General features: G+C 43.0%; 1 protein-coding gene across 1 annotated transcript in view; it reads left to right on the forward strand.

Moving 5' to 3' along the window:
• The first annotated feature begins 1,015 nt into the window (after positions 1–1,015).
• The window catches only part of Syne2 (spectrin repeat containing nuclear envelope protein 2), a 273,416-nt gene continuing 261,944 nt past the window's right edge, over positions 1,016–12,487 (forward strand). The window contains exon 1 of the mRNA XM_059279392.1: positions 1,016–1,149. Coding sequence (XP_059135375.1) covers positions 1,071–1,149 — 79 coding nt within the window. The 5' untranslated portion in view covers positions 1,016–1,070. The remainder of the gene's footprint in view (positions 1,150–12,487) is intronic.

Raw genomic sequence — 12,487 nt, forward strand, 5'->3', positions numbered from 1 at the left:
CGAGACAGGGTTTCTCTGTGTAATCTTGGCTGTTCTGGAACTCGCTCTGTAGACCAGGCTGGCCTCGAACTCAGAGATCTGCCTGCCTCTGCCTTCCAGAGTGCTGGGATTAAAGACATGCACCGCCACCAACCCAGCCCCAGTATGTAGATTCTAACATTAACTTTTACATTACTTCCTTTCTCACAGAACTATATATACATTTTCTGTTTGATTAGTTTGATTTTGGTTTTCTGATGATCTGCGTGAGAGAACCTGCCTTCTATTCTCAGCCTGCAGAAGTTGATAGTGATGTCCATATACATGAAACAATGTTTTTAAAGAGTTATGGGTTGTGAATTACTTTTATTGGGAGTTTTCTTTTAGTAGATGAGGAGGCTCCATGATAGAATACATGCTTGATGATGTATCAGGCCCTGTTTCAATCTCTAGTACCTGAAAAGAATGACTCAAGTTGGAGTTAAGAGAGAAGTACAGAGAAAGAAATCCTTGGGAAAACAATATAACATTCTTCAAAATAGTCACTCTGATGTATCGGTGTTTTTAGTTTCACTTTGCAGGCGGTGCAGGCTCGGCGCTTACTGTTTCCAGTAAGTGGCAACATTTATGGAACACAGAAGGAATGGAGGGAAGTCAGAGTTTTAAAGAGAACTCTTGTGAGCTGAAGGCCGAAGGCAGCCGTGGATGTTGACTTTCCTTTCTCTGGCCGCGTTGCTGGATGCTTCTGGATTTGAAGTGCACAGCTTTCCTCTTTCTAACTTGCACAGAACCAACAAGGCTAGTTCTTTTGGAGTTCTGCCAGCAGCTCCAGAGAGCCTGAATAGGTCACAGGGCACAGTCCTGATGATGATTCAAAGAGAAGGTGTGGTCACTTTGTCCCGCATGTACTAAGGAAACCCTCCCGGAGGGCCATTGCTCTTCGAGCGGGTAGATTTGGCTTTTGCTGTTTGCCTGCGTGTTTACCAGGCTTGCGGGGCGGCAGAGTTATTAATGAACTAAGTTTTACCCCTTTCTACTTCCAGTTCGCCTTAACTGAGATGGACGTGATCTAATCTTCACTGCATCAAAGAATGGCCGCTAGCTCCGCGCTTCCCACGGAAGATGGACAGGTTTCCCTGGGCATTGATGATCTTCACTTTTCGCTGCAAGGTAAAGTCAGAGTTGGAAGGAAGTGGGAGACTTAACCCTCCTCTAATTCCGGGCCCTATTGGTTTCTCTGCTTCCTGTGGTTTTGAAAACCTATCTGTATTTTCCAACTGGAGAAGCCCACAATGCTGTATTAGACTGTCTAAAAGCTCAGCGCTCTGCTCTCAAGAAATCCTGGAAGAATCTGGTTATCTTTTTTTTTTTTAAATGTATATGCATATTTTATTTGCAGTCTAATTTAAAAGCTAACCATGGTTTGCTTGGCATTATTTTCACTTTTTTTGTGTCTTTTTTTTTTTAAACACAGAAGCTTTTGACACGTGAATCTGTATTTTGTCCTAATAGGTGGGAACAGTATTGATATTATGGGTGGGCGAGATTTCAGTGACGGAAATCTCATGTGTACATCCACAGTTAAGTCTTTTCAAAAGTGCTTCTTGTTGTGCTTAGCTGTATTTCTGTTGCCCTGCTGAAAATTCATTAGCTAGTGAACTTTCTGATTTCGTTGTTAAATCTTGGTGTGTTGTAGCTAACTAGTACAGAAGTGAGGTTATGGCAAATATTTGAAAACATTTATAAAAGTCTTTTTAAAATAATCTTAATTATGGGCAATATAATTAAACAGTTAAGACATTCCATAAGAGCTACAGGTTTTGAGTCATATTTTTGGTGAAGATTCTAAAATGACTTTCTGATGCTTTCTTTCAAATTTGTTTTATTTTTTGAGACAAGATCTTGTTATGTAGCCCATAATACCTCAAACTCTTTACTCTTTCAGCCTTTTTCCTCTGAGTGCTGGGAGACATGTGTTATCATGCATGGCTCAAATATTTTCTCTTTGAATATTATTTCAACAATTAGCTTCTTGTCTTTGAGGTTCAACTGTAAATTCATATCTATTGGAATAGACCATATCTCTATGCAGCAGGATTTTAAAAATAAATATTGTATGCTGGCATACATCACTAAAGCTGGCACCTAGGAGGCAGAGGCTGGAAGATTATGGGCTAGCATGGACTACCTAGCCAGACTCTGTTTCAAATAAAACCCAAGACAAAAAAAAAAATAACGATTTTAATTTGTAAAGCGTAAGAAATGCTTATTTGTTAGGAGGTAGTCTTTGAGATAAAAATTAAAAATTTTTCATTTTGTACTTTTGGATAATATAATCACAAGTAGTTGAAATCAAATTTTGATTTAAATGAAAAAGATCAGTGTTCTTGTTGATGCTCTGGCTGCAAAGAGTAGTCTGTTCTGATTTTTTTAAATATATATATATATATATATATATAATTTTTTTGAGTAAATTTTTTGTGCAACATAGCAATAGTAGAGACTTCATGCTATATAAGAAAAAAAGGTAAACCAGAAATGTGTTTACAGGTTCGCAGCTTCCTGTCAGATGTACATGAGTCGTGGTGAGGCCCATAGGTTCTCTCTGCTCTGGAGCCCTTTTCTTACCCTCACTCCCACCACGTCCCTACGTGTTCCCTGTAACTCCCTCCACGACTCCCACTCCCTAAGGAGCTGTGGTCCTTCCTTCCTGCGCGCTCTGTGTAGGCTGCTCCCTTGAGGCTCGGAGAAGTTCAGCTTATCCATCCCAAGGCCAACTGGCCTCAGCCTTCCCCGTAAGCTGCCCCGTTAGGCAGAGATAAGCCCTTCCTCCTCTTCCATCCCCCGTTATCTCTTGGAGGCCTTGTAGATTCGTGATTATTATACTTAATGACACTTCCTTGCCACAGAATGAGCTTCCTGAGGTTTTATGTAGAGGCTCCAGCGTACAGTGCGTTTTGTACGATGCCACTTGATCCTCACAATCTCATCTGTAAGGTAGATTTTTGCAGCTCTGATGAACAGAGATGCTGGTTCGGAATGATCTCACCAGAGTCCCGCAGCTGGTGAGCAGCTGAGTCGTGACTTGCAGCTGGCTTTTGTGCTGCCCCCCTGCCCCCTACATGCTAAAGAACACACTGGAAGAGGGGATTCTGCTCACAGTTTTTCTCTGGCTGCTTTTATGTTGGAGACTTACTCCCTTCCATCCACAGCAGACTTGACACTAGAATGTGGATAAGGAGATGTCAGGTTCCTAGGCTGCTTAAAATAGCTTAACAAATTGCTCAGAGATGTGTGGTTTTGTATATAATGTGCTTTGAATTATACAGTTTACTTTTCAATAGGAGACGAGCCTCGGCTATTTAGCAAGGGGAAGCGATGCCTGTGTTCTCTGGATCATCCACTTGCGAGACGTACGTGGAGGGCTCTGGTGTCGATGCTTTGCTTCATGGGTAGGAGAAGTGGAATGGCATCAGAGCATCATCACCTTGACAGACACCGGACAGGATCAGTTCGCATTAGCCAGGGACAATCGAGATACATGCACAGTGCCTAGACTTTCCTGTCTATGCAGGACAAAAGCAGCACATGGAATGAATGTATTTCCCAAGGCTAGACTCCATGTTGTTTGCTGGTTTGGGATGGTCCTTCTGGTCCAAACTGACAAAAGGAAGAAGGGACGGCAGGGCAGGGAAGGAAGGAACTTTTATATACCTATGAAGGCAACTTTGTATCATAGTAGGATTACTACCTGTTTGGGCAAAAAAGTTTTATATATATATACATATATATACATATATATATAATTATTATATATATGTATATATACATATATATGTTTTATATATATACATATATATACATATATATACATATATATAATTATTTCCATAAAGTACCACTTAGCTGAAGGCTATTGGTAAAAGTCTTTTTTATTTATTTTTTAAAAAATTTTTAAAATTTATTTATTTATTATATATACAGAAGAGGGCGCCAGATCTCATTACAGATGGTTGTGAGCCACCATGTGGTTGCTGGGAATTGAACTCAGAACCTTTGGAAGTGCAGTCAGTGCTCTTAACCTCTGAGCCATCTCTCCAGCCCTTATTTTTTTATTTTTTGAGACAGGGCTTCTCTGTGTAACAGTCCTGGCTGTACTGGAACTTGATTTGTAGACCAGGCTGGCCTCGAACTCACAGAGATCCGCCTGGCTCTGCCTCCCAAGTGCTGGCATTAAAGTCTTAAAAAGCACTGAGGGGCCAGCAGGTTAGAGCAGGCTCAGTGGCTAAAGGCGATTGCAGAGCAAGTTTGGTGACCTGAGTTCGATCCCTGGCTTCCAGGTTGAACTGGAAGGAGAGAACTGACTCCTTCAACTTGTCCTTTGATCTCCATAGGCATGTCATGGCACATGTATACAATAATAATATTTTTATTTAGTAATAATATTTATTTATTTATTTATTTTTAGAAAATGTGTTTGGGTTTCATTTCTGATGTCAAACAGCCTTGTATTTTACCAGATTTTCACGTACCCTCTGGAACATGAGGGCTCGGGGTACTGTTCCCGAGAAGGTGTGCTTTCTTTGCTCTTCATTCAGAACCTGTCTCAGAGGCCCACAGAGACAGAGTAATCAGTAGAATGGCCTCATTAGGCCACAGCGTCTGTTTTATTGGAAAATGGACAAACCCTCATTGAAGGTGAGGAAATTTTGGTCGTGCCCTGATGCAGAATAGTGCACTTAAGAAAAATTTAAATATTGCCGGGCAGTGGTGGCGCATGCCTTTGATCCCAGCACTCGGGAGGCAGAGGCAGGCGGATCTCTATGAGTTTGAGGCCAGCCTGGACTACAGAGTGAGTTTCAGGACAGGCACTGAAACTACACAGAGAAACCCTGTCTTGAAAAACCAAACCAAACCAAAACAAAAAAAAAAAAAAAAAAGAAAAGAAAGAAAAATTTAAATATCTATACAGAAACATGGTGACTCATAGAACAGGGCAGTAAGCAGTGCCTGCCTGCCTGCCTGCCTCCCTCTCACCCTTTCTTTATTCACTCATCCTTTCCCCCTTCCTCCCTCCGTCTTCCCCTCCCCCTCCCTCCTCTCTTTCCCTTTTCCTTCCACCCCCCTCCCTTCTCCTTCTTTTCTTCCCCCCTCCTTCCTTTTCCCTTCCCAGGCTGGCTCTGTACTCACTGTATAGAACAGGCTGCTCTCAAATTTGTGGGCTATCCTTCTGACTTTGGTTTGGGAATGCTGGGACTCCAGGAGTTTGGCCTGAGTTTTAAAGCAATTTTGAGAGGTTTTTGGTTTTTATCGACAAGGTCTTGTTATGCAGGCCTGGCTGGCCTAAAACTTGCTGTGTGTAGAACAGGGCCCGGAATTCACGGCGATCCACTTGTCTCTGCCTTCTGGTGCTAGCGTTAAAAGGTGTGTGCTGTCACGCTTAGCGTGAGACACTGTTGGCCTTTTCTGTCTTGCCCGGGGAAGCACATTGTAGTGTTCAGATGTCCAGGGAAAGGATGGAATAGTGTACATGGAGATGAGTGCATGACTTCACAGTATGAGGGATGCTGGCTGCCCAGGCTGGCTCAGTTGTGAGAATTCTTTTGGTTAAGGTACTAGGTTGATCCCAAGCCCTTGCTCATGCAAAACACTTGCTCTACCACTGCGCTACCTGCCCAGGCTCTCTTGAGAAGTTCCAAAGGAATTTGGAGGCAAGGTTGAACTGTTCTGAACATTTCCCTTGTTCATTTCTGAGTTAATTTGTTTCACATTGAAGTAGCAGATGTAACACACGGGCCCTGAAAGGACACTATACAATCATTTTGTTTTCACAGATAGGGTAGGCCAATGCTTTAGAATGTTCTTAATTAGCCAGAGATCTAGGAAGGGACCATGTTCTAGGATATCAACCACCACGAGAGGAATTAAGACTCACGTGGCCCGGCCTGGTACTGCTACGTGGATAGCCGTCACTGTGGACCTGTGTGAACACACGTTCAGCCCAGTTACCTTGCCATCTCAGACAATGTTTGTATGTTTTATTTAGCACTGTTATCATCTAGATGGCATATTATAAAAGATTAAAAACCTCTTCTCCAGATAGCTCTAGGGCTAGGTAGTGAAATCTGATCTTTGTGACTAGATTATTATTCCATTGAAATGGGTTCATTATTAACTGAGTATTCTTCTGGAGGGAGGCCTTCTGTGTCTGTCTGTCTGTCTTTTGCTTTTCTTTCTTTATTTTTTTCTCTGAAACAGGGTTTCTCTGTGTAGCCCTGGCTGTGCTAGAACTCATCATTCGGTAGCCCAGGCTGGCCTTGAACTCACAGAGAGCCACCTACCTCTACCTCCCAAGTGCTGGAATTAAAGGCACGTGCCACCACTTCCTGGCTGCTTTCCATGTATTTCTTACTTTTAGTAACGTTAAAATTTATCCAAGTTACAATAACATAATTATAGTTAGGTGGAAATAAATGTTGAAACTAAATAGGCACATCAAGAGTTCAAGACCAACCTGGGCTTCATAGTAAGACTACCTAAAAAACAAAAAACGTAAAATGGGTTTCTCTTTCATGCCAGAGGAAAATTATTAATTTGTATTTAGTGGGAGAGGATGCAAAGTATGGTAATGAGATGGAATGTTTATTTTTTAAAATCATTTATATTTATTCATTTATTTATTTATTTCATGTATGTGTGCACATGCCTGGCCCACATGAAAGCCAGAGGCCAACCTTAGGAAGTTAGTTTTCTCTTCCTACCTTGTGGGTCCTGGGGATCAAACTCAGGTTGTGGGGGTCAGTGGCCAGCACCTTTATCCACTGAGCTATTTTGCCAGCCCTGTGGTATTTAATTTTTATTTAATAGCTGTCAAGTGCCAGCCATGGGCAGAGGCTAGGCATTGAGGACATAGACGGAAATGGGCTGAGCACTTTTGTAAATCATGGCATCTGGTGTACTTCTGCCTGCACGCAGAGGTAATCATCCCTATGATAAGTGTTTAGCTGTCCAGAGTCTTAATTTTGGTGTCTATCATATAATTAAAAGTCAGACCAGAAATGTCTGGGTTAACTTTTGATGTTTCAATAAGGAATAAAAATCCAGTTTATACAATATATTGATTGCAGACTGAGTTATATAATCCTCTCATTATTAAAGAAAAACCAGATTGGGTCTGGGATGCGGTTCAGTTGGGAAGGGACCTGCAGGAAAGCCCTGGAATCGAGCCCTAGTACCACATAAGCTGAGTGTGGTGGTACATACCTGTAGCACGTGCGGGGTGGAGGCAGAAATTCGAGATCATTCTTGGCTTTGGATGTCACTTGCTTCAGTATTCTTTCTGAGTCTTGCAAGTGTTTGATAGACACCTTGCATAGGATGTTCTCGTATTGTCATTACAGTGAAGTTCCAGAATTTTTAAAGCTTCCAGGAAACAATGGTATAATAAAAAAAACCCAGTGGTCATTCCAGTATACAAAACGGAGATGGCTTAGGTAAGGGTGCTCATCACCAAGCTGATGACCTGATTTCGGTCCCTGGGAGAAGGAGAGAACCCACTCCCACAAGTTGTCCTCTGACTTCCACGGGTGCACTGTGTCACGTGTACATGCACACTCACAAATAAATAAGTGTAATTAAAAAACAAACTCACCCAGACAAAAAACGAAGGTCTTTGAAGCCCCCAGGAGCAGAGTTGTTCGTGGGTATGGTGCCAGGTAGGATGAAAACATGGGTGATTGGTGACCTGAGTCGGTGACGAGCGTTGTGTTCCTGGGAGAAAATCTGCTCTACCTCAGGGCTGGGAGAACGAACTTGCAATGTCGGAGAAAGAGAGACAGGATTGGGGGAAAGCTTCTGGGGAGAATTCTGTTGCATTGTAACAGAGTGCTCGGTGGGAGTATTGGTGGGCATGAAGAGCAAAGAGTGATGGGAGGTAGATGTTCTCAAGCAATAATTTAACTTTCCTGACTGGTTCATATTGCTCTGTATATAGCAGGCAGTCTCGTGGGTCTGCTTTTTGTGGGTTGGATCATTATTCTATCCAGGGACAACAATTAAGTTATAGCTCCTTACAGACTATTAGTGTTGTGCTGTAACAGCAGAAAGGCTTCCAGAAAGTTCCATAATATCTTTTTTTTTGAATGTTTCCTTGGAATGTTGTTTGCTTTGGCATCACTAAGTTTTATGATCTTAAAAATATTCTGAATAAGTGAAAAATAAAAATAAGAATGCTGGCAATGTTTGCATAATAGTGTTTTTAAGAAAAACACCCCCCCACCCCCACCCCCACCCCCCAAATTGCATGCATAGCTTTGGCTTCTGGGAACTTTGGTTCTGCTTTCTCAAGGAGTGTGGAGATAAGCTTGCATTATTCTGGGTCAGTTACACTTTGAAAACTAGGGCAAGATAAATCCAGGGTCATTTAGAATCTCGTGAAAGTGGGTTAACAAAGATCTCATTCATTGCTTATAGAAATAAAAACCCTTTTTAATTAGCCCCACGGGAGATGCAACGTTTTTTCTGAGTGTGCTCGTGTGTGTGTGTGTGTGTGTGTGTGTGTGTGTGTGCGCGCGTGTGTGTGTGTGTGTGTGTGTGTGTGTGTGTGTGTATGTGTGTGTGTGTGTCCAGGCTGTAAATATATTCAGAGCTTGAAGCAGGAAGTAAGGAAAAAAAAAAAAAAAAACTCAAGCTGTCATCATGAAAATGGGAAATTAAGAGCGAATACAGTATATTAATTTGTATGTGTTTGATGGGTCGAGTGTGTGATTTAATGGTCTGAAATGCAGAGAGTTTTCAAGAGCATATCTTTTCAACGCTTTTCCTCATCTGCTTTTTACCATTGGTGATTGCAATTTCTCTGAATGATTCTGTTTTTCTAAATCATTCAGGAGAATTTTAGTAAAAGTAAACCACGTGTGCTTACCTTGTGCATGAGAGCTGAGGTTTACAGCGTGAGTGCACATGCTTGTGAATGGTGTGTGTACCTCTTAGTGTGTGTGTGTGTGTGTGTGTGTGCATGTAGGCAGGAGACTGATGTTGGGTCTCTTTCTTTGATCATTCTCCACCTTTTTTTTCTTTAGTTAGAAGTATTTTAAATAATTTTTTACATTTATTTATTGTGTGTGTGTGTACTCATATCACATTACGCACATGGAGATCAGAGGACAAGTTGAGGGAGTTGGGTCCTGGGTATCAAATACTTCAGGCTTAGTGGCATCAAATACATCAAATTCTTCAGGCAAGTATCTTTATCTATTGAGCCGTCTCCCCACCCCTCACCTGGTGAGTTTATGGTCATTTGAATGTGGTAGAAAAAAGAATTTGTGAATCATCAGACAAACGGAATAGTTGGAAGTTCTCTACGGAGGATGTAGATGAACAGGTCTCTTCTGGATTTGAACCTGAAGGAGGCTGTGGAAGGAATCCTGCTGGGCACCTCGCTGGTCAGCCTTTACAATGCAGGGGATTGTTGGCCGGATCATGGTGCTGCTGTATTACAAGGTGTAGGGTGCCTGGCTCAAATGCAGAGCGCAAACATCCCTTTTCACGTTTGAGAAATATTTAATGTCTTTCTAAAACATTGGATGCTAGCCTTTTCTTCAGCTGAGTGGGATTTTTTTTAAAGTTTATTTATTTTTATTTTATGTGTTTGAGTGGTTTGTGCCTAGTGTCTGCAGAGGCCAGAAGAGGGTATTGGATCCCCTGGAAGCAGAGTTCCAGATGGTTGTGTGCTACCATGTGGGTGCTGGGAATCGAACTGGGGTCCTCTGAAAGACGAGCCCGTGCTCTTAACCACTGAGTTATCTCTCTAGCCCCTTGAGTAGGACTTTTCACAGTAGTAATTAGTTTTTCTGTTTGTATGTTTTATTGGCAGAACTTCTGAGGTGTGTGGGGTAGGGTTGGTGTCTTCAAACCAAGCCACTTCTGAAGTATGGATGAATTAAAATTCGATACTGAGACAAACAACTCTGATAAGCTTTGAACAGCTCATGGAGCCCACAGTGCTTATATGTAAGCTAGACTAGATAACAGGCAGGAACAGTGTGAGCACATGGTAAATGCTAAGCCAGTTAAATAGCTGGATTTAGCCAAAGTGCTTGATGCCTTAGATAGAGTTTCTATTGCTGTGATGAAACACCATGACCAAAAGCAACTTGGGGAGGAAAGGGTTTATTTGTCTTCCACTTCCACATTATAGTCCATCACTGAAGAAAGGCAGGACAGGAATTCAAGCAGGGCAGGAACCTGGAGACAGGAACTGACACAGAGGCCATGGAGGGATGCTGCTTACTGGCTTGCTCTCATGGCTTGCTCAGCCTACTTTCTTATAGAACCCAGGACCACCAGCCCACGGATGGCACCACCCACAGTGGGCTGGGCCCTTCCGCCATCAATCACTAATTAAGAAAATGCCCCACAGCCAGATCTTATGGAGTCATTTTCTCACTTGAGGCTCCCTCCTTTCAGATGACTCTAGCTTGTGTCAAGTTGACATAAAACTAGCCAGCACAGTGGCGTCTTTGTCTCAGATTAGGCTTCTTCAAGAGGGACAGTTTAGGACTGATGAGGTAACACAGGGATGGCTCACTGGGTCAAGGGGCTTGTTGCCAAACCTGAAGAACTGAGTTTGGTCCCCAGGATCCACATGGTGGGAGGAGGGAACCAACTCTTCAAGTTGTGCTCTACCCTCCACATGTATGCATGCACACCAGCACGCGTGCACAATTTAATAAAAATAACGAAACAAACAAAATAAAAACAACAAAATAATAAAAACAACCCAAACCATAAAAGACATTAGTGCCGAGTGGATAAAAGCTGTCCAGTTTGAGGTAGAAAGTTCGGGGGAGCTCTGAGGTGGAGGCACATAGACAAGGTGAATTTATACAAAAAAGGAAACCTCACGTGATGGGTAAGGGTTGGTCTGAGCTGATCCTGGAAAGTCAGGCAAGGCAGAGATGCTTCAGGAAGAGATTCAACAGTTCTGAGGTAAAGTATGTGGATGGAAACCATGCTGGGCCTTTTTTCCTTTTCTCTTTTTAATTTTTGAGGTTCTCACTCTATTGCCCAGACTAGCCTCAACCTCCCGAGTGCTGGGATTATATGCGCCCATTACCATGGCTGGGTTGGAAGCCCTTAGTTAGGGGAGTAATATGATCTGATTTGTATTTTGCAAAAGGTCACTTCAGTGCTGCAGGGGGAGGGACCTGGGGGGATGAGGGGAGGAAGGGAGCCAGTTATGATGCTTTTGGGGCACTTTAGGGGAGATGTCATACAGTCTGGATCAGGGGATGTGTAGGGTGAATGAAAAAGAAATTATGGAGTTGGTTTTCTGCTTCTATCTTGTGGGACCAGGGATCAAACACAAGTTGTCAGCCTTGGCCACGGGTGCCTTTACTCACTAAGCCATCCCACTGGTCCCCACTTTATTTTTTTCTAAGTAAAGGTTAATTTACTCTTAAGGTTTGATTTATTTGCTTGTTTATTCATAATTCAGCATTTTAAAATTAATTAATAATCAATTTGTAGACAAAGTCTTCTATGTATCCTGACTTGCCTGGTATTCACTATAGCCCAGGGCGGCTTCACACTTAGGACAATCTTGTGCTTCAGTGGAGTGCTAAGGGTACAGGCAGGAGCCACTATGCCTAGCTCCCAACAAACATTTTTGTGCATGCATTGTGTCAGGTGCTCTGCTGAACATGTGGGGTCATCCAGGGCACGTGCTTTAAGTCTGAAGTATCTTTGATTACAGGGATCCCCACAAGTGTGTAGACAGAATCGGTGTAAAGTGATATGTACTGAGAGAGGTGGAGATGTACTGTGGAAGAGTAAAGTTTGGGGGTACCTCGCCCTGACTGAGAGTTAGGGAAGGGTCCCCAGAGGAAAGGATACCTAAGCTGGAAACACTGTTAGAACGTGAGCAGGGTGAGGACGAAAGGGGTGGATCGGGGAAGGGAAACCGCACAGGACAGAGCAGAGGGAAGGCGGAACATGGCGTCATGGAAATGGGTGGCCAGTGGGCTGGGGATCAGAGTGCCAAGGAGTTGTGGAGGAATGATGCTCTCGCTGGCCTGAAACACACAGAGGTGTGGGACTTCTTCTAAGTCTAAAGGGAGCAATCGATACATACATTTACAGAACTAGTTTTGTAACCACCCCACCCCCAGGCTACATTGTGGGGTGTCTTCATGGGAACCAGTGTGGAGGCAGAGAGGAAAACTGCCTGAAGAATGCTGTGACGATGATTCAGCTGAGAAATAGTGGCGGCCGGATCCAGAGGTGACAGTTCAAATGGAGAGGAAGGGGTATTCAAGAGATCCCTAACAGGTGCCAGGGCTTTTTCATTGACCGATGAGGAAGGGGTGAGGGAGAAGGAAATGGTCAAAGACTTCCAGGTTTATTCTTGGGTCCTTGAGTGGATGGTGGGATGGTTCACTGGTGACGGTACAGGGGAGGAAGGGAGTTGGTTAGAGATGACTCAGTCCTGGAAAGGTTGAGTTGGAGG

This window comes from Peromyscus eremicus, chromosome 14 (assembly GCF_949786415.1).
Source record: "Peromyscus eremicus chromosome 14, PerEre_H2_v1, whole genome shotgun sequence".
Lineage (NCBI taxonomy): Eukaryota > Metazoa > Chordata > Mammalia > Rodentia > Cricetidae > Peromyscus > Peromyscus eremicus.